This window comes from Anomaloglossus baeobatrachus, chromosome 1, assembly GCF_048569485.1.
Source record: "Anomaloglossus baeobatrachus isolate aAnoBae1 chromosome 1, aAnoBae1.hap1, whole genome shotgun sequence".
Taxonomy (NCBI): Eukaryota; Metazoa; Chordata; class Amphibia; order Anura; family Aromobatidae; genus Anomaloglossus; species Anomaloglossus baeobatrachus.
Window position 1 is genome coordinate 318,083,475 of NC_134353.1, and position 23,974 is coordinate 318,107,448.

The window sequence follows — 23,974 nt, forward strand, 5'->3', positions numbered from 1 at the left end:
ACTTTAGCAATTGGTTCTAGCTCTGCTGAGGTTTTACCCCCTAATTTCCATGGTCAAACGCGACCTTGGCACATAGTTGCCAAACAGTGGGAGGCTTTCTCTCCTCATGGACCTTTTTTTTTTCCAGCACGATTGATGGGTACCACTGAGCACTAACCTAATGGGCTGTTTTTTACCCAGCATGACTGATGAGTGTCAGTGGGCTGTCATGGACATTCAAGACTTGACAAGCTCCATTGACGAAAAAAAAAGTTATGGGTCTTTGGGTCTTGACAACACAAATTATTTTTTTAAGTTCTTATTTATTTATTTTTTTTAAAGCAGTAAAACATTAAAAAAAACTATATAATTTTGCTATCCCCATAAATACTGACCAACAAAATCAAATTACAGTCATTTATTTTTGCACAATGAATGTTGGAAAAAGCAAAATTGAGCAACAAAGGCAAATGTACATTTTTTTCATTCTATCCTGCAAAGATGTTTTTTTCTAATTTTCAATACATTATATGATAAGGTAAGTGGTGAGATTAAAACGTTTCCTGTAAAAAGCAAGCCGTAATGTGGCTACATCAACAGAAAAATGTAAAAGAAAACAAAAAAAGACTACTTCTAGCGCCTAAAAAATGGGGATAAAAACATCACAGAGAAAAAAAAGATGAAAAATAGCCATGATGGGAAGGGGTTAAGAGACGGTTTTTCAATATTTCTGCACAATCAAAGAAATGGTAGTATAATGGGAATATCTGAACAGCAGCCACACAAAACATTTACAACATAATTTTTAAATACAACACATAAAAAGTCCATAAATATTGTTATAAAATGTGACATACAAAATCGTATTACGTACAAAATACATACGCTTTAAAGGGTTTTTTTTCACAAAAATATGTACAATATTAACACTACCTTTAAATAACACATTTATGGTTGACCTGCAGTGCATAATATATAAATAATGAAAATTGAAAATGAATGTTTCCATTACGGCCTTCACGAACACTGCAAAGGCTTAAATTTTTCTGCGACCCTTGTGGAAATCAAGAATTCCTATCTGCTCTGTGTACTGACTCCTTTGTATTTCTGGTTGGGTTGGCTTGACTTCTTGAGTGCATACCTGCAAAAAAAAGAAGAAACGTTCAGCATCCATAGCTGGACAAATCTGGGGGAATTATGTAAAAGGTTGTACTGCAACTGTCAACAAATTCCTAAGGGATTTTTAGAGACACTACACTCTATTTTTTTCCATTTTATATTGGAAGTATGGCAATATTTGTTTTTCTGAACTGACATTGTTTCAGTGCCCTGTGGTTCAAATGAAAGAGGACCTGTCAGGTGGTTCATGCAGCACAAATCACTGACCGCAAGAATCGCAGGCTGGTTGCACAATTTCAGCCAGGTATATCACACTCTGGAGCCCTCTGGTGTTTCACATAACATATGTTTTGAAGTTCTGGCTGGAGATCATAGGCACAGATGAGACTAGGTTTTCACAGCGTCGCTGCAGGTGATTGACAGGTGTCTTCGTGGTGTATAGATAGGGACAGACCTGTCACTCATATCCAACATCGCTGGGAACAGCATACCTGGGGTGGCACTGAACTAGTCTCCTCTTTAATTATGATCCCAAATCTTCAAAGTATAATACTCCAGCGTTTCAGAGAGTAATATACCTGGCTGCAATTGTACCGCCAGGTTGTGATTCATGTTGGGCTGCATGAATCGCTTGACAAGTTCCCTTTAAATGAGTGTTAGGGTAGCGACTATCAGTTATACCTTAAAGGTGTTGTCTTGGACTAACATATTGAAGACTTATCAGTAGCCTCAGTAATCAATATGAAATTAGTGGGAGTCCGATTCCCCGCTACCCCGGCACCCCACCAATGTGCTCAGGCAGCAGCTGAATGTAAGCAATGCACTGAGTGGATCTCCGAAGCTTCATACATTATTCAGGGTTAATGTCACTGCCTTTGTTTTTTCATGTTCTTCTGTCTTCCATTGCGCTCCTGTGCAGGTGCACTTCTTTCTGCCCTGCCGAGGGCAGAGCAGAGTATTGTAGTGCGCATGCGCGGTAGCTCATTGTCCTCTCCACGTTCATGCGCATTACAATACTTTGATATGCCCTCAGCAGGGTAGAGAAAAGTGCACCTCAGCAGGAGTGCAATGAAGGACACTGGGTGGATGACGTAGGAGGCTTCATCCACAAGAAGCAGGGAAAGTAGAACGGCGATCGTAAGCAGAGAGGAGGCGCCGGATGAAGACCAGCGATGCCCATAGGACCGGAGCACCCCATACATGAGTATATTTAAAGGGAACCTGTCACCAGATTTGGTGACTATAAGCTGTGGCCACTACCAGGCAGCCCTTATATACAGCATTCTTGAATACTGTATATAAGAGCCCAGGCTGCTCTGTATAATGTAAAAACCATCTTTTATTATACATCTTTTGTAGTGTGCATGCGCCCTGAGTATGGTAGATCAAAGTGCGCCTGCGCAGGACCACAAGGCTTTTGTGGGTGATGTAGGACGCATCATGCACATGGGCCTCAGAAGAAGGAGGACCATCGCAGCAGAGAGGAGGCACCAGACCGCAGAGCAGCGACACCTATCGGATCGGACCGCCCACTAGGTTAGTATTATAAAAGTGATTTTTACGTCATACATTGAAGAATGCTGGTGGCCCAGCTTATAGTGACCAAATCTGGTGACAGGTTCCCTTTAAAGGGCTTTTTCTGCCTTTCAGAGTGGATTAGGGACATATATACAGCATTCTAGAATGCTGTATATAAGGGCTTTTAAATACTAGCCCTACTCTATATGGGAAAAACCTGGTGACAGGTTCCCTTTAAGGTAAAAAAAACCTTATGATGTTAAAAATAACAAAATACAAAGTTGCTGTAATAACTTATTTGTCTGTTATCCAATGAAATAGTAATGTCATGTAATATTAACATATCTTACCATTTATATGCAAAAAACGCTACCAGTGCGATTGCAAGAAGCAGAGATGCTATTAAAAAGATAGTGAGTGCCAGACATTGCTCATTCATTGGTGATGTCACAATATCGGAGTTTGCACAGCGAAGACCCCTATAACCGCTTTCACACCTATGAAACAAAGGGAATTTATTAGTTCAGATGCAAAAATATATTAATGTACTATTATTTATTACATCATCATTGCCAGGATACAGGATAGAAATAAATAGTTCTAGGATTTATCAGAAATAAGACACGTTCCATCAAAGTATTTGGTAAATATATTTAAAGGGAATCTGTCACCAGGTTTTTGCTATGGAATCTGAGCGCAACATGATGTAAGAGAGAGCCTGATTCCAGCAAAGGTACCTGAAGGCGTTAAGGCCCAGTCACACACAACGACTTACCAGCGATCCCGACAACGATATGACCTGATAGGAATTGCAGGTAAGTCGCTGGGAGGTCGCAGGTGAGATGTCACACAGTCAGATCTTACCAGTGACGCAGTAACGATACAGGTCGCAGTAGCGACCTGTATAGCGATCTCTGCTGTCATTGGGACCCTGTCACACAGTGTCAAACACAGCGATGTATGCTGCCCAGCAGGACATCACCTTTGAAGAAAATGGTCTGGACCATCCTGCAACGACTAGAGATCTCACAGCAGGGGCCTGATCGCTGGTAGGTGTCACACATAACGAGATCGCTGGCGAGATCGTTGCTGCGTCACAGAAACTGTGACTCAGCAGCGATCTTGTTAGCGATCTCGTTGTGTGTGATGGGGCCTTTAGAATATCTCCAAAAAGCGTTGTAAATGAAGTCCATTTTTTTCTAATCCTCTGGCTACCTTGTCTCCCTTGGATTCGGCAGCCCCTGGAAACAACAATTGTTTTTCTTTACGATTCCATCAATGTGTCACTTAGTTTTGATACGATCCTTGTTTTCTCTGCTGTAGATGTAGGAGTGCTATGAATGTGCTTTGTATAACCCCACCCACACCCGTGACTTGCAGCTTCCTGTTTTCACTGTGTATTATCAGTAAGCTGCCAAACAGTGGTGGAGGCGGGGGTTACACAGATTAACTGGACTGAGTGGCATGATGATAATCTCCTCCTTATAAAACACTGATTGTATTCAAACTACAGCAAGATGTTGAGCAAGTGACACATCCCAGCAATCGTATTCTCTGCCGTACATTATAGTGCTTTCAGATTACATAAATTACATAGCAATAACCTGCTAACCAATTCCCTTTAATCATTAATTTATAGGAGCAATAACAAAATAATACAAGGTTCTCAAGAAAGATGCTACAGAATTATTTCAGGAAGAATACAATTATTTACCAAAAAAGATGTCAGGAATGGTGACAGATCATGTTTAAAGGAATACACATTTACTAAATCATTGTAAAAATAACTGGATTTGCTTTAATCAATTTATTATATATTTTTTGTTAATTACCTGCAGTAGTGTTCGTCCTCATCTAACAGGTACAAGCACTGACCATTTACACAGTATTTTCTTATTTCTTCTGCGCATTCTACTATTCTCATTGCCTTTTTGGAACTGTCCGTCGTAGGCACTACAAGAAGATATAAAAACATTAAGATGAACACTAAAGAAGACAATAATTGACATTTCATACATTGTTCTTCTAAGAACAATATCGAAGAAACTTTTTTCTGTGTGTAAAACTATAAAGCTGATATTTTTATTTTACTTTGTATACATATTGTTGTGAGAAACCAATGACTTACTTAGAGTAGTTGTGCAGTTCTCTCCAGGTTTACATGAAGGAGCAGTTGTCTTCTGACACCACACAATCTGTAGAATGTACAGACCTATGGAAGAGATGAAGAAAAACATTAGTAAATAAGAAATAAAAGAATGGTACCGTATTGGAGCACAAATTAACCTTTTAGAGTCTTGCAGAATATGTTATAGAATAACATTCATCGCTGCCTTTGCATCTGTTTTGTGTCTAGTGTTGTGCGTTTTCGCCCTTTTTTGCACTTATTTTACTATTTGCACCTTTTTTAAGCCTATTTTATGTGCTTGATTTTTTTTGTTTTGTTTTCCGTTTTGTGAGCAGAGTTTAGCTATTCCAGATATCATGCCTCTTACAAAATTTGGCAGAATTACACCCCACTCCCCCCCCCCGCAATCGAAATGAGTGCGCCAGTATTTTGGCACAATTTTTGTGCCGTTTTGTAGAACGTGACATTTTGGGCCAGAAAGTCACACTAATAATTCAAGACAGAAAAAAGACCATTTTTGACTTTGTGCCAAAACCGAAAACTAATATCTTAAGTAAAAAATGGAAAGTGACTTGAAAATTATGCATCAGGGTCATGGACAACATGGCTGTGTCTGATGTTGTATTGTGACCCCATTCACATGACTTTGGATACAGGTCAAACCCAATCGCGTATGTCTTGCCAATTTAGAGTGAATGCTTTTTAGACCAGTGGAAAAGTGCACTCAGAGGTCAGGAAAGATTCAATCCCATCAATATACCTGCATGCCATTACTGAATTGCAGATCTCATGGCATCAAACACTCTGTAGTTATTTGCAAAGCAAATTTGACTTTGCTGTCAGAAGCTTGGTGTCAGCCTAGATGTGTAACAAATCCAATATTTGCCCTTGTCGTATAGGTAGTGATATACTGTGGGAGTGCCATGGAGTTATCACATCCTCAACCTCCTGGTTTCCAACAAGCCAAAAACACAAACAGAACTACAACTCTGCGTGTTCTAGAAAGAAGGGTGTTAGAGGATTCCCGGTAAATGAATAAAGAAATGAGACAAGCAAATACACAAGTGGAAGCTTGTCTTGGCATACTTCTTATTAGCATGCAAATTACCATTTTCCTCTGTTGAAACATCTGTCTGCCCCCGGGCGTATTAAAGGACTCTTTGGTTTTACATATTTAATTATGTTCCAGGAAATATTGATTGTGATTGTACTGGAAGAAATGTATATCGGAAGGGACTGCTGACATAATTTCATGATTCAGTCCATTTCCTTGCATATTCTTTGGAATGAAGACATCTTGTATGTATAAACTCTAAATGGGCATCTGCCTGAAAACCAGCAATGTCTAATGTCTTTATTGCTGACTTTAGCACTCAGTGTGACAATACAGAATATGAGTATATTTTTTTTAAAAGTTAGGTTAAAGGGGTTGTCCGGTATAAAATGATAAGTCTGTAGTGGCGCTATGTGACTGCATACTTATGAATCCAAACAGAGCACACACTGTGCGCTACGAGGATTCGCCGGTTTCTGAGTGGGGAATGGTGGTCACATGACCACAATTGTGCGATATACATGTTCCTGGCCAGAACCTGACTAGTGTGTCTGGCATCTCTGAATACAAGTGTGTGGGGGAAGCTCGTCTGACTAGTCGGATTCTGGCATATTGCATACTCGTGATCACGTGGCAGTCTATCCTGGTTCAAAAATGCAACAAATCCTCACAGCTCACACTTTTTGCGCTGGGAAGATTCATGAGTCTCCTTTATTTATATATTTGTCATCTTTTGGTCTATTTAGCTGATATTGAAAATAACATGAATATATATTTAAAATTGCTGGAAAAGATAAAAAGGCGGAAATAGGGTCTTATCCTGGCGATACTAGAACAAAATGATAACAGGGCAACACTCTCACCGGGGTAGTTTTGTGGGTCATAATTACTATAAGGGCAAGGAAACAAGACCACAATGGCTGCTGCAGACCCTGTAGGTAGATCAGTGTACGAGAGGAAGAAGGAAAAGGGTTAACCGGTGATTCCATATGGGATAAGAAGATGATTACTTGAAGATAAAATTGTGATTTATTGTTCCATGCATTTCGGAGAATTGAAACTCCTCCTTTAGGAACCCATGTGCGTCAGTGATTTTGCCTGAAGAAAATTTTGGTCCTGAAGGAGTTTCAATACACCGAAACACGTAGAACAGTAAATGACAATTTTATCTTCAAGTGATCATCTTCTTATCCCACATGGCAGCACGGTTTAACCCTTTTTCTTCTTCTTTATTCCGTACAAAGAATATATATTTTTTATTTTTTACTTATCTCCATTTGCTTCACATAAGTCTAGTTTGAAGCTATCATCATAAATTGGAATATTGTTTAAATAGGGTTATTTAAAAAATTATTTTGGCAATGTTTTTTTCTCATATCACTATAGTTGTTTAAAAAAATAGCAATCTTTCAATTTTCATACTGGCCACTGGGGCTTTTTAAGACTCAAACTTCCTATCTTCTTATCCTTGCTGAGTTTTAAGTAAAGGTCCAGTCACACTAAGCAACTTACCAGCGATCCCAACAACGATAGGGATCGCTGGTAAGTTGCTAGGAGGTTGCTGGTGAGATGTCACACTGCGACGCTCCAGCGATCCCACCAGCAACCTGACCTGGCAGGGATCGCTGGAGCGTCGCTACACGAGTTGCTGGTGAGCTCACCAGCAACCAGTGACTAGCCCCCAGTGCCGCATGGAAGATGCTGCGCTTGGTAACTAAGGTAAATATCGGGTAACCAACCCGATATTTACCTTGGTTACCAGCGCACGGAGCTACACGTGCAGAGAACAGGGAGCAGCGCACACTGAGCGCTGGCTCCCTGCTCTCCTAGTTACAGCACACATCGGGTTAATTAACCCGATGTGTCCTGCAGCTACATGTGCACAGAGCAGGGAGCAGCGCACAATGCTTAGCGCTGGCTCCCTGCTCTCCTAGTTACAGCACACATCGGGTTAATTAACCCGATGTGTCCTCCAGCTACATGTACACAGAGCAGGGAGCAGCGCACAATGCTTAGCGCTGGCTCCCTGCTCTCCTAGCTACAGCACACATCGGGTTAATTAACCCGATGTGTCCTGCAGCTACATGTGCACAGAGCAGGAGCCGGCACTGACAGTGAGAGCGGCGGAGGCTGATAACAAAGGTAAATATCGGGTAACCAAGGACAGGGCTTCTTGGTTACCCGATGTTTACTGTGGTTACCAGCCTCCGCAGAAGCCGGCTCCTGCTGCCTGCACATTTAGTTGTTGCTGTCTCGCTGTCACACACAGCGATCTGTGCTTCACAGCGGGACAGCAACAACTAAAAAATGGCCCAAGACATTCAGCAAGAACCAACGACCTCACAGCAGGGGCTGGGTTGTTGCTGGATGTCACACACAGCAACATCGCTAGCAACGTCACAAAAGTTGTTCGTTAGCAGCGATGTTGCTAGCGATGTTGCTTAAGGCCCCGTCACACTAAGCAACATCGGTACCAACATCGCTGCTAACGAACAACTTTTGTGACGTTGCTAGCGATGTTGCTGTGTGTGACATCCAGCAACAACCTGGCCCCTGCTGTGAGGTCGTTGGTTGTTGCTGAATGTCCTGGGCCATTTTTTAGTTGTTGCTGTCCCGCTGTGAAGCACAGATCGCTGTGTGTGACAGCGAGACAGCAACAACTAAATGTGCAGGCAGCAGGAGCCGGCTTCTGCGGAGGCTGGTAACCAATGTAAACATCGGGTAACCAAGAAGCCCTGTCCTTGGTTACCCGATATTTACCTTTGTTACCAGCCTCCGCCGCTCTCACTGTCAGTGCCGGCTCCTGCTCTGTGCACATGTAGCTGCAGGACACATCGGGTTAATTAACCCGATGTGTGCTGTAGCTAGGAGAGCAGGGAGCCAGCGCTAAGCAGTGTGCGCTGCTCCCTCATCTGTGCACATGTAGCTGCAGGACACATCGGGTAATTAACCCAATGTGTGCTGTAGCTAGGAGAGCAGGGAGCCAGCGCTAAGCATTGTGCGCTGCTCCCTGCTCTCTGCACGTGTAGCTCCGTGCGCTGGTAACCAAGGTAAATATCGGGTTGGTTACCCGATATTTACCTTAGTTACCAAGCGCAGCATCTTCCACGCGGCGCTGGGGGCTGGTCACTGGTTGCTGGTGAGCTCACCAGCAAATCGTGTAGCCACGCTCCAGCGATCCCTGCCAGGTCAGGTTGCTGGTGGGATCGCTGGAGCGTCGCAGTGTGACATCTCACCAGCAACCTCCTAGCAACTTACCAGCGATCCCTATCGTTGTTGGGATCGCTGGTAAGTTGCTTAGTGTGACTGGACCTTTAGTGTGACGGGGCCTTAAGGTTCCTTATTATTAACGACAAGATTACAATGACACCTCTATACTGATAGCACAGGATCCACAAATCACAATGGTAATGTGACAGCTATGTACATGTATTGTTTCCTGAGTCTAAAAGAAAAGCCCCAGTGGTCAATGCGAAAATAAGTTGGCTTTATATTCTCAATGTGAAAATTGCAAGATTTTTTTATATTTAAATAAAGATTGTGATATGTAAAAAAAATTGCCCTAAATATTAAAAAATATAAATTTAACTCAAAAACCTGATGTTAGTTTCTCTTTAATGCTGCAGTGCAAGTAAGATGACTAGTCATAGACATCACAGTGTAAAGTGCAGCTTATGTTTTGAAGAATCAATGTCCAAGTCTCTGTAGGCCAAAGCAAACATTGGCTCCTGCTCTGTAACCAATAACACACTCTCCATAGTTACAATGTAAGATGTTTATCAGTACTTAGTTGGTTCATGGATTAACTTTAATGCTAAGGTTTCCCTTGCATGCTTTCTGTAACCTGTCCTGTGTTTTAACATGGAATACTTGTGGGCAGTAGAGTTTTATCAGTAATTGTCGGATCATAAGAAGTTTACTTTCTTCTTTACACAATACGAGTTCCATTCATCGTTTTTGGCTGGTGTACATCACTGTACATACTGTATTAAAAATCACATTTGACCATACTTTTCAACTCGAAAGTTTTTAACAAGATTTAGTTCAGTTCAATTAGTCCTGCAGAGCAGAAAGCATAGACATGGTGTTCACCCGACCTTATGTACGTTGTAGTGTGGGAGTTTCCCAACTACATAATATGTTTACTATGGCCTATATTAACTTTGATCTTACTTTTCAAAGTACACAATTGTTTCCACATGCATGCTTCATGGCAACATTAGCTTTGATTTGTCCACAATTCATCACTAACTTAAAGGAATTTTAGACAGGAAGGATGCACCTTACTCAAGTAGGGTTCTACCACAATAATAAGAATATGGTACTTCTTTGATGCAGAATTCATATTTTATTGTGGACACAATCCAAAAATCAATCAAATTACGTTTTGATTTTTAATCAGCCCTTCATCAGAATAGGATTGCTCGTGAGAAAAAGGTTTAACCAACAGTCCATTTCTGATGAAGGTCTATTTAGAGACTGAAACATCATTTGATTTAATTTGGATCGTCTTCACAATAAAATATGAATTCACCATCAAAGAAGTGCTAAGTCCTTCTCATTCTTAAATAAAATGTTAGTTCTGGAAATGGGGAAACCAATTAAACATGACAGCATGATGACACAGTACTTGAGTCATGTGGTAAATCTAATCCGATTACCAACAGTATGAAGTTATGGGGTTGGAAAACCCCTTCTTAAATGCCGTAATGCTATATTGCCATTCCACCATTGAAGTGGGGCTTTAAATCTAAGTCCCCAGCCCTCTGGCTTATACTCTTCCTCCAGCAGCTTCACCTTTTTGAGCATTCCTTTGGTCCAGTGACGCCATCTTGTGCCAGTAACGTATGACTGGCCGAAAGTCAGAAGCTACTTCACAAGCGCTCATTTTAAATCTATGAAAGCCAGAATGAGGCTAGAATGAGACTCTCATAAAGTTGTATTGAGTTATGACCTAATGCACACTCCATGAAACACTGGAGCTACTGATATATCTCATATCGCTGGAAACCGACTGGAGAAGGTGAAAGCGCCGGAAAGTGAGTTTGAGACAGAGCAGGGGACATAGATTTGAAACGTCACAAACAATAAATCAAAACGAGTAGTGGAGCTAAAAGGAAAACAGATACTCGCCATTCGGATCAGTGCCATTACAGTGATGTTGGCGCTGTCTATGCTGGTGAACATGTGCTATGGTTATGCCACATGAGTGCTGCAGCCCAGCAGCGACCACTAATATGTTATATGGTTACATTTTCCTAGGACGAAACTGATGAACTGTCTGGTGGAAAAGATGTCTGGTGGAGATGTGAGTGCTGCAGCCTATTAGCGATCACAGATTGGCTGCAGCATTTACATGGCTATACAATGTCACTGACATCACTGAGATATTCACCTCCCAAACAGGTTCTGTCTTCTTTATTTATTTTAAATGATGGAATACAGCAATTTAGAAGGGGATGTCAAAGTAGTGATCAAACCCTATATAACGTTGTCGCTCTTCTATGTTCATTATGTGGATAGTATAGTAAATTACAGGTATGATCAGTTAGCTGTCATGACACCAGTCACTATATGAGAAGTTAGGATGAGGTTTATGTGGTTTGTATTACTGATATTATTAATATTGTTTGCCACTTAGGGGACTGGGTATGCAAGCAGGTTGGCACCCCTGATATTATCAATGAATTTTCCGATATTTTTGAAGGTTAGAAATAAAAGAGTGAATTAAACGCTAATTAAATACATATTCTTTTAATGAAATAGAAGGGTATTGTGTTAGTAAGATTGTAGTTCATATAACTAAAATGAAAAAGTAGCTAGAATGAATGATGTAAGTTTAGTAACTCTCTAATTACACAACTTAAGAAAAAACAGTTTTAGCCTCTGCTACTATCATGTCAGCAAAGTACAATGTCAGCGTTCTCACGGGACTACATGTAATGAGTGAGATCAAAGTTTGCACCCAGCCCTGTTTTGCTTCACCTGCGTGGAGTTGTCAGCACTTTGAAGCTTTCGACAATGAGAAATAGATAGCCGTAATAAATGACTTAACACACACCTCCATCCGTCCACTGTATTCCTGCATACTATATGACCGAGAGTCAAATCACATGACTGCAGATTTCTACACCTTTACAGCAGTTTTTGCCCAAAGTAAACTTCATATCAGTAAAAAGTTGCATCATATGAGATAATAGACCTTGGTTATAAAACTATATGATTTACTGATCTGTCTTTTTCCCAAGTTTCTTAACAATCATAATTTTTATGGGTCAAATTGGGGTAACTTGTGCTCCCAGAACACTAGATTGTATTTCTAATGATACACACTCTGTACATTGTTAATTAGGCTCTCCCCACTACAATAATGCCAAACATGTGGCCGCTTACTGTGGTTTAGGCACATAGGCGGCTCAGAAGCAAGGGGGCATTTGGGATCACAGATTTCAGTGGATTTTATTTGATTGGTAGAATCCATCACTTTCCCAGAGCCTTTGTTCCATCAATAATGTGGGAGCCCCCTATTTTCTCAGTGACAAATGAAGGACTTGAGTGGGGCTGGTATTTTACGTTAGAGGGTTTTTTGTAACATTTTGGGGTATATAACATCTTTTTATTGCTTTCAGCATAAGGCTGGGATCACATTATTGTGTTCTACACTGAGTACTTACGTTGGGGTTTACGTTTAAATCCTCCAAAAATGCGATTCAGACGAAACCCCCTATAGTACCATTCACTATAATGAGTCAGATGAATTGAAGACACTTTAGACTCCATTTTGCATCTGTTCTGGTGGTATCAATCTTTTTAGTCGTTCACCGAACTATGGCCGTCCACACTAGCACACTAAAGAGATGTCTAAAATGATGGGGCACCTCCAGAACAGATACGAGGCAGAATTCAAAGTGAGTCCATCTGTCTCATTATAGTCAGTGGTTACGTTGGGGGGTTTTGCCTGAATCGCAGTTTCTGGGATTTACATAGTAGCCAGGTATAAGTGCAAAGTGGAGAGCATAGGATAAATGTGAACCTAGCCTTATTCCGATTTTTCAGAGGTAAAATGAACAAATAGTACTACAAGAATAATTCTTATTTTTGCACAGTTCACCTGGCAGTATTAGTAATACATATAGAGACATTACCTGCAGGATTTTCACCTGTGGAAGACATCCACATATTCCTTACTGCCATTTTACAACAGTAGTATCAAATAAGGCCCCTTAATGGCTGCTGATTTAAAGCGTATTGGTGGTCATTATGGGGTTAAAATTAACTGGTGGTCTCCTTGTGAAAACGAGTCATCATCCGGTTCTTGCCAGGTGACGTCAGCAGTGACATGTGACCTGTATGGGTTCACAGCCAACATGACACAAGTCCACACACCCAGCCAGGACCAGCTCTTTCATGTAGCACTTCGGGGCATCTGGCAACAATCCTCGCCCACCACTGCCACCTTGCAGCACTCTACACATAAGACCTATCAGTCGATGAGCTCAAACCATTGACAGCATGAATCAGAATCTGTCTTTGTGATTGCAGCCAGATATGTTTTTCTCCATTGTTTCAGAAATAACATAGTTTAAAGAACCCCCAGCCGGCATTTTTTTTTTTAAAACGTTTTGGCATGGTTTTGATTCATGCTGATCATGGTTTTGGCAGTATGAATTGAGCGTAAGGTTCCCTTTAAATCTCAGAGGTTAACATAATAAACTGCACCCTCTAAATGGAAAAATCAATATCAACTTCTGTATCTTTAAAATTGAAACAGTTCTCCAAATGAAGAAAGTGGCCAACAGTAAAACAGCCATGAAAATACCCTAGGTTGTCTATAGTCAATCGATGACTGACAGAGTGAATCAACAGTTACTGCACTGAGTTACATCATCTTTCCCAGCATTACAGAATAGAGCACTTACTGAACACTATTCTCTAAGTGGAATGCCATTCACAAAAGTACAACAAACACTGATGTGGTTATGTGGAATGTGATTACAATAGCAGAGTATTATAGTTATTAGCACAGCAACAAAGCACTGATAAGACAAAGCTTAAAATAGCCTATTCTCACTGTCTGCCATTGTAGATGACCCACTATACACAAAATGCAGATGATGACATTGCAAAAAGCACGTGGAAATGTTCTCGTTAGTTGTTGGAAACGAACACTTTATGACTACAGCCTCGTACGATGTACCATTATAATAAAATATACAGAATACACACATATGTGTAGAATGGCGCAGTCATGCATATATATATATATATATATATACAGTGCCTACAAGTAGTATTCAACCCCCTGCAGATTTAGCAGGTTTGATAAGATGCATATAAGTTAGAGCCTGCAAACTTCAAACAAGAGCAGGATTTATTAACAGATGCATAAATCTTACAAACCAACAAGTTATGTTGCTCAGTTAAATTTTAAAACATTTTCAACATAAAAGTGTGGGTCAATTATTATTCAACCCCTAAGTTTAATATTTTGTGGAATAACCCTTGTTTGCAATTACAGCTAATAATCGTCTTTTATAAGACCTGATCAGGCCGGCACAGGTCTCTGGAGTTATCTTGGCCCACTCCTCCATGCAGATCTTCTCCAAGTTATCTAGGTTCTTTGGGTGTCTCATGTGGACTTTAATCTTGAGCTCCTTCCACAAGTTTTCAATTGGGTTAAGGTCAGGAGACTGACTAGGCCACTGCAACACCTTGATTTTTTCCCTCTTGAACCAGGCCTTGGTTTTCTTGGCTGTGTGCTTTGGGTCGTTGTCTTGTTGGAAGATGAAATGACGACCCATCTTAAGATCCTTGATGGAGGAGCGGAGGTTCTTGGCCAAAATCTCCAGGTAGGCCATGCTATCCATCTTCCCATGGATGCGGACCAGATGGCCAGGCCCCTTGGCTGAGAAACAGCCCCACAGCATGATGCTGCCACCACCATGCTTGACTGTAGGGATGGTATTCTTGGGGTCGTATGCAGTGCCATCCAGTCTCCAAACGTCACGTGTGGTTGGCATCAAAGATCTCGATCTTGGTCTCATCAGACCAGAGAACCTTGAACCAGTCTGTCTCAGAGTCCTCCAAGTGATCATGAGCAAACTGTAGACGAGCCTTGACATGACGCTTTGAAAGTAAAGGTACCTTACGGGCTCGTCTGGAACGGAGACCATTGCGGTGGAGTACGTTACTTATGGTATTGACTGAAACCAATGTCCCCACTGCCATGAGATCTTCCCGGAGCTCCTTCCTTGTTGTCCTTGGGTTAGCCTTGACTCTTCGGACAAGCCTGGCCTCGGCACGGGTGGAAACTTTCAAAGGCTGTCCAGGCCGTGGAAGGCTAACAGTAGTTCCATAAGCCTTCCACTTCCGGATGATGCTCCCAACAGTGGAGACAGGTAGGCCCAACTCCTTAGAAAGGGTTTTGTACCCCTTGCCAGCCTTGTGACCCTCCACGATCTTGTCTCTGATGGCCTTGGAATGCTCCTTTGTCTTTCCCATGTTGACCAAGTATGAGTGCTGTTCACAAGTTTGTGGAGGGTCTTAAGTAGTTAGAAAAGGCTGGAAAAAGAGATAATTAATCCAAACATGTGAAGCTCATTGTTCTTTGTGCCTGAAATACTTCTTAATACTTTAGGGGAACCAAACAGAATTCTTGTGGTTTGAGGGGTTGAATAATAAATGACCCTCTGAATAAACTTTTCACAATTTAAAAAAAAAAAAAAAAAAGAAATAACATTCTTTTTTGCTGCAGTGCATTTCACACTTCCAGGCTGATCTACAGTCCAAATGTCACAATGCCAAGGTAATTCCGAATGTGTAAACCTGCTAAATCTGCAGGGGGTTGAATACTACTTGTAGGCACTGTATATGTACATATATATATATATATATATATATATATATATATATATATATATATATATATATACTAGAAATAGGCCTGATGCTATCGCATCGGGAGTGCAGTGAAGTGAACATCTGTCTATGCTTAGTGGTGCTGACAGGAGCAGTGGACATGTGTCACACTGTTTGCGTTTTCCAATATATCTGTTGTATGTCATCCCTCTGCATTTGTGTATTGTATGTGTTACGTCATTTGACATCTTTCACCCCTGTGCACTGTCTCTTCCTTGTTGTATGCTGTATATTGGTATTTGGTGTTGTGTTTCTTGAACTGTGTTCACTATGTGGTGTCTCCCCTGTGTGCTGTGTGTGTGTGTTTACACTATATGGTCTCTTGTAAGCTGTTGTGACTATAATTAGAGGGGGTACATTGTTTTGTGCAGTTTGATGTATGTGTGATTGTCTGTTTCCAAAGTGGACCAAAAAACACAAAGGAAGTGAGAGGATACAATTTATTAACATGTCAAAAATAATGCCAAAGTTTCTTACTTTTAGACCTAAGCCACACGGCGAGAAAATTGGTGCGAGTGGAGTGCGATAAAACATCGCATTCCACTCGGACCAATTCTATCCTGTGTGTCAGCGCACATGGGCGATTATTTTTTCAGCTCTAATCGGACTGAGAAAACAATCGCAGCATGCTGCGACTGTAATGCAAGACTCTTTTCTCTCGCACCCATTCAAGTGAATGGGGCGAGAGAAAAATCGCACTGCACTCGCGGTACACCGGTGTACCGCGCGTGCAGAGCGAGAATCGCAATAGCCAGCTACAGAGGAGAGAGGGAGATAAATCCCCCCTCCGCAGCACCGGGCGGCATGACCCTCCGCAGCACCGACCCACTCCCCGCAGCTCAGGTCCGCTCGCACAGTCGGACCGCAGTCGCAGGGACACTCGCATGACACTCGACTCCTGCTGTGCTGCCAGCGCGAGCCGAGTGTCATGTGAGCATCGCAATAGTGCCCTATTTGACCCTGGCCTTACATAACAGTAACAGACAATAAATGGAAATGTTATTATATTCTATTTCTATGTATTAGGTATATTGATGTAAATATATTATTTATGTATGTACGGGTAAACTAAGTATATCTGTATCTATAATGTCTCCTCGATCTATATATGTCTATATATCTATCATATATGTTTATTATATTAAGAAATGATATATCTATGTATCTAGCTGTGATGTATATACAGTACCGTATGTGCTAATAATCTACATACATTGTAGCAGATCATGGCCTGCTCTGGATTATCCACGGATATTTTTTTGGGGCTAATTAAATGTGTTAAAGGCTGTGTGTATTTTTATTGTAAATAAACATAATGTGTATGTATTTTTTTTCTTGCTCTCTCTCTCTCTCGTCAGTGCCGCCATGTCTCGTCTCTCGCCACAACATCACTCAAGACATGGCGATGTCAGGCAAGGGCGGACATACCTGGCCACGCCTCCTTACTGCTCCATGACATTGCAAATGTGTAATTTAAAACACCAGCACCTCATTATACCTGGATGTGGTATGGGTAGCAAAATGTTAGACTGGCAACAGAATTGTGCTACTCAGCCCACAATTTGGGTTCCACCTGCACTGTTGTCACTGGTTACCACGGCTATGATGTGGGCGCGACCTGCGGCTGCGCAACTGACAGTGCCGGAGTGCATTGTGGGATATGGTTACATCCGCAACTGGCAATTATGTATGTATATACTGTATTAGTGGAATATGATAAGACTACATTAAGAATGAGTTGATACAGGACAGAATGTTCTCAGGTTTTTACTATAATTGACTAACTACACACTAAGTTGGCTATACTTTCATGATAATTAGTTTCTTTTATCATTCCATTTTAAAGAGGTTTATCCCTATATGTACTAACTTTCAAATATGATCACTAGAGTGTGCCACCAGTATCTGATCGGTGACGGTGCATCCACTGTGATCCCTGCCAATTGAATCCATTGTCAGTTCCAGAAGAAAGATGAGCCTGTGGGCTACTGACTATAATAGGACTATTATTCGGAGTTGGGTTTTGGTATTGGTATTGGTTCAATGCAGATTGGACTTATCCTACAGATATAATATTATCATCTGTCCTGAGATACCTCCTTAAAAACCTGTCTATTTGATAGATAATAAGGGAGATTTTTGAAATGAAGAGGCATATTATATATTAATCACTGCAGAAATGAATGGGATCTTAGATGCAGTACCAGAGAATGACCACTTAAGCTGCAGTTCCAGACACATTCACTCTTATGGCCTTTGCTCTGCTGGGTAATAAAGTTAGCTGGCCGTAATGCACTAGATCTACAATACAGCAAATTTTTCATTCTTCTCAACGTAGACTTGCAGTAACCCATATCCAGGACAAAACAAACATTTGTTACCCTTTTTTAGGAATAGGGTATCAGTGCAATATTCTGTATGATTTTAGTCCTTTTTTATGTTAAATTGGCCCTAGCACGTTTGTGAGAAAGAGAAAGTAGTTTGTGTGTCTCGTAGGGTCAGAGGCCAATTTGTGTAATTTAAAACTGTATTCTATACTGTTCGAAACTGTTGGTGAAGCAGACATGAAATGTGTAATTATTCTAAAAATGGATTCTAAAACTGGATATTACTGATCTGTAATCTAATTATGTATCCAAAATAATAAATTAATAGGGTACTTTTGTGATCTGTTTATGGTTGTGTTACTTCTGTGATGTACATAGTATTCGAAATGTGAAGAAACAACATTCTTTCATTGCCATGAGTAACGTCAGAAGTGAAAAGGTAAGGTGTCAGGTTAATAATAAACTAAAAGACAATTAAACTGACCTTGGACAGTGCTTATGTAGCTTGCTAAACAGGAATGATGCTCTAATAATTTTTGATTATGCCCACGCTGCACTTTGCATACCATGGCTGATTGCCTATCTTAACGCAACATTTTGAAATTAACTAAAAGTTCCAAGTCCTAATGCTAAAGCCTGCCATACACATTTACTGATGTCTGCACCCACCAATATCAATGGGCTTGCCAACACATTTATGTGTTTGGGCAGGGGTGGCAAATTGATTATTGGGTGGAGCTGTCGTTTAGATATGTCCAATTTCAAACTGCCAATGGCTGTGTTCTTCAGGAGGTGAACCGCCATTAGAGAAATCTGTCGGCGGCTTTCTCATAGAGAACAGAAGAGCGCTGGGCTGAACAAGCACTTCTCTAAATGGGAGAGACAACAAAGATGGCTGTCGGCTGAATGATCACAGTCTATACCAAAGGTCATCTACTTAAACGTTTCTGAAAATAATCTAACCTTGTGACCTCCAATGAAATTCATTCCCCCCATAAGGCTCTACTTTATCATATATTTCATACATTTTGATCTACAGGCACACACTATCACTATCTTTGCAGCACTCTTCATGTGCATACTTGTTCAGGTATGAATGATGTAGCAGAAACTACCATACTGAATGTATTCCTGATATGCAAATTGAGACATACACAAAATAAGGTTTCAGTATCTGTATGGATAATTGTTGAGATTTCTGAATAAAAAAAAGCCACCAGCCAAACAGAAACTCCGGTAGCTCATGTTAAATATGGGTTTGGTTAGAAATGTATTTTGTAACCTGTAATTATGAACAACACTGTCCAAAAATGTAGCCAGGTTTTGAAATCTGGCTTATTCTGGATCTCAGACATTTTTGTATTTAACCTTTTTCCTTTGTGTTAATGGGAGGGATAAGTTAACTTGTCACATACTCTTAGTCAGTTAACATTTCAAATACCTTCCTAGAATGAGAATTGTAGAACTAGAGGATGAAGAAGATGTTCCCCATGTTTTCTCTATTATAACCTGAACTTAAAAAAGCTATGTCCTCTATGTCCTATGGTGAGGTCTCAAGTTCCCATCCACTTTCTGATAAATTCACTCTAGTTCTGCTAGTTTATTATACTGAGGAATGTGAGATAAACAGGGCACTCCTAAATATCTACCTACAATCCAGGCAGGTGAGATTACAAGCATTTTCTGAATTGTCTCCTAATCTATAAAAGCACAATAAAGGCACGTAACACCAAAACGTAAGGTGGTCATATACTTTATAAAGATGTGTAAGTTGATGGTTGAACCACCGTTGACGAACTGATCATCTTGCAAATTATTGTTTTAATGTAATTATTTTATTGCCTATTGTCTGTAATGGACCCCAAGGCTGGGGTTGCCAAGCCCACCTGTGACGATGATTGAAGGCACGAGTTTGTGGTAACATTGAGCTGTTACCTACAAATTTGTGTGCTTATTCAACCCTTCCAATGTTCGCAACCTAAGACTGGCCATAAATGTTTATTAATACCGGGCAAAGGCCAAACAGTGTTTCTGGAAATGGCCTTTTAAAGTAAGATCATTTGTGGACTGGTGACTCTGCAATGAAAATTTCGAACACGCCCAACATTGTTTGAGACCATGAGAGTGTGTCATAGGTGGTCACAAATACAGTTTGTGCCCACTGTGTGCCTGCAACATGAGCCAGCAGCCATGCCCGCTTGCAGCAATGCATGAAGGCAAAACATTGTTGCAACATAGAAGTGTTACCTACAAATTTGTGTGCTTATTCAAACCTGCAGATAGGAGCAACCTAAGACTGGTCATCCATATTGATTGATATTAGGCAAAGGCCAAATAATGTTTCAAGAAAGTAGGATCTGTTGTGGACTAATGACCATGGGAATGAAATCTCGAACATAACCAAAGTTGTTTCAGACCATGAAAGTGTGTCATGGGGGGGGGGGGGGGGCACAAACCAAAAGTTTTGTTAATTGTCGTTACATTTTATATAATAACTATTCATTACAGTTCAAGTCGTCTATTTTCTTCAGCTGTAATATAATGTGTATTCCCTCCAATGCTGTTCACTCCTGAGTTTATTGCAAATTGTTTTAGGATATTAAAGTTGTCTTAGAAACAACAGTTATCACTACCGATAAGCAAGTCTGCTAGCCAAAGCTTGTTACTCGATCGAGCCTCGAGCATCTGAGTTTCAAAATGATCAAGCTTCCCATTAACTTACATTGCTCTCGATAGTCGAGTCTCGCTTGAAAACCCTGATGCTCGATTGAGTAACAAGTAGCACGAGCACACTCAGCCATCACTATTTATCACCTGTCCACAGTAGTTAATACCGTAAATGTATGATTACTGGTGATTTGGCTGCTGAGCATCTAAAGTCACTTATGTTTGGGGCTGTAGTGCCCCCATTCCTGTAGACTGTAGAAGGAGCATTGTGTGCACATGCTCACTTCTGTTCTGCACAAACAGGTAACTTTGGGACCTTATGGAAAACTCTTGCTTATTGGAAAACTCATTTGATAAGTCTTTGTAAGTTATTGATACCTTTAAACTACCAATGTCTTTAAACTACCTATGCATGTTCAGTATGTAATATTTGGGTATGCAAAACTTCCACATGCCAGTGGACGCATCTCTGATATCACCAGCGGTGAACGGATGTTGCCTGCAGCCAGAGAGATGTCGTTACTGTCCTAAGCTTCATTGATAAAGATATTCATGAGTTTTTTAAATTAATTACCAAAGACTTACCATGCAATTATAACTGGATATTATCATGAATCTACATTAGGCAGCATGAATGCAATGCACTTTTAAATCGCCATCATGCATGCATACATAGTTTTGCATTCACATTTGTTTTGGCATCATACTTTAATGGCTAAATGGATTATGGGCCACCACAATGATGTGTCCCTGTTGGAATGCTACAATTGCAAGCCCTATAGCTACCTACAGATTGGTCAATGCTTTTGCTGCTTTCATTCCTTGAGAATTTTGGATAATTCAGACTTATTAAGCTCAAACCTAAGTAATAGTTCAGATAGGAAAGTGGGTTGCATTTTTGGATCTTTCTTATGGCCTTAACCACAGATCTCAAATGGGTCTACTGAACAAAATCACCATAGATCAACATAAGGTTTTATGGTGTTTAAAGTTCAATTTAGTAGAACCATATGATTTCTTGATATTCTGGCTTTTATATGGACTATGAATTGTGGTCATATTATGGGCCTTTGTAAGAAGGACCTTACTGAGTTTATTTTAATAAAGGCAGAACCAGGGTAATTGTATTATCTACATCCATTATTGTTCACAATGTTGTCACTACAGCCAGTTCATATCAATGGGTAAGGGTGGAGGATGGGAAGCAAGCTATAAAACACAGGGGAAATATGAAGGCCCGTGCTGATGACATTCAGTTGAGACTCAAACATGGACCTCAGTGACAATTCATATATACTTCTTTCACAATACAGAAGTATACAAAGATCTATAAATAGTCAGGTTTAAGCCAGAACTGGATGACATCAGGATGGACTTTCCCCATTTGTTCACTTCCCACCCTCCAGAAAATGAACCGGTCCTATACATGTGTGTGTATACATGTAATTATAGTATCATATAGTAAAAGAGAACCTGTAACGTTGAAAATCAAGTCTGATCTTCCAATATAGAGAAGGAGACGCTGAGTAGATTGATATACAGGTTTGCATGAAAAGACTCAGTATAATGTGTATTTTCAATTCTTGTTCATTTTTCCCTTAGCAGTCAAAGAGGCGGTTCTAATCAGTGACTGACAGCCGTCAAGCACTCATGAGGACCACTCGCTTTACTGGTAAGCCCAAAATGAGCAAATCATTTTGTTCAGCTTCACCTGATCTATAATACAAGGCCCATGCAATATATGGCTTTTCCAAACTGACGAGTTCCCTTTAATAAAAGAAGAAGATAGCTTAAAGATGCCTCATAATAAAGCAGGGAGTGAAATATTACAAGGGATAATTAATCTGTTTACATGCTCATATGTCAGTGCTGTCACCAAGCCTAGTCATCTACGTTTTCCCATAATCAAAAAACCCAGCAATCCTCGTTGAGTAGTTTCAGTGACCTTGCTATACATAGCATTGTTGCTGGATTAGCAGATAATGATGACATTATTACGAAACAGGTAATTGAATTACAGGAGGAATATTGTACAGTATTGCAAAATTAGAGGTGGCCATGCACATTGTAGAGCTGTCAGAAAGGAATCCGCTCGGGCGACAGCTGTCAGCCCTTATGCTTCACTTGGCCGAACCGGCATGTTTTGTCTATGAGGATATAATGGGTGAATGGCTGCTAGTCACCTCTGGCACCAATAACCCTAAGGAAAACTGAATTGAAAAATTCCAACAGAAAATGGTATTTAAAAATAATTAAAGTGCATTTTTTTGCTCATTTAAAATATAAAATATTACAAACTACTAAAACTTGATTCAATTTAGTTTTTTTTTAAGAAAGAACATTTTAATTTTTTTAATACTACTGTATATATTTCTTAAAAACTGCTTATTTAATTTAGTCTAGGCAAAATGTGCTTTTACTGTATAGATAAACTGAGTAATGGGGGTAGGTAGGCAGGAAGCTTTCATCTAGGACCCGTAGTAAGGTGCATTTTATGGACTATGGAATTTGAACTTCTATGTAATAGTTAATTATGATAAGCATAGGTGTATAGTTCTCTATAGTATATCAGAAATAGTATACATAAGAAGACAATAATAATTTATACTCACAAAAGAAAGCTAGTGAATGAGAAATCCTTCTCCAAGAATTCATGTTGGTCGCTGTTGGTGAGAAATAGGCGATCTATTGATCTTCAAGTGTGGGCTCTACTTGAATTGCACTTGCAGGATTCGGAGAGCCTTGGTATGAAGTATTGCCTACAGGGGAATGACTAAGACTCGTAGTCTTCAGACAGGTTTCCCTCTCTGTATGGAATGCTACTCTTAATTCTTCAGCTCTACTCTGACCTCTGAGCTAGCACGTCATTTATATAACCAGCCCTGCTAGATAACTGGCTTGGCTCAATTTCCTTTGCAGACGTACAAGACAGGGGGAGGAGATTTTTTTTCCCACTCATTCGGTTTTTTTCATTCAGCCCACCTGTCGGAAGTTAGTTTCTTAAGCCTAAGTAAATCATCTGATCCCACATGTGTTTAATGGGAGCAGTAAATTTTTAGTGTGATTGGTGGTTAAAGAGGAAGTAATGAAGAAAAAGTATTTCTCTTTCATCCAGTCGTTGCTACCTTCACTTCCCACACCCAGGTAAAGGGCTCACCCATGACATCAATTGATTAACTCTTCAAATTCCCAAACTTCTTAACAAAAAATACTTTCATGGAACTCTGGCATTACTTAAAGAAACATTTTCAGATTTAGGAGTTG

General features: G+C 40.4%; 1 protein-coding gene across 1 annotated transcript; it reads right to left on the reverse strand.

The window, feature by feature from the left end:
- Positions 1–421: 421 nt before the first annotated feature.
- On the reverse strand, positions 422–23,569 carry EREG (epiregulin). Its single transcript, XM_075351375.1, has 5 exons — positions 23,323–23,569; positions 4,745–4,828; positions 4,449–4,569; positions 2,967–3,113; positions 422–1,120 (listed from the first exon to the last, which is right to left on the reverse strand). Exons 1-5 carry the CDS (start codon positions 23,363–23,365, stop codon positions 1,054–1,056), a joined length of 462 nt encoding a protein of 153 aa, XP_075207490.1. The 5' UTR covers positions 23,366–23,569; the 3' UTR covers positions 422–1,053.
- Positions 23,570–23,974: the final 405 nt, after the last annotated feature.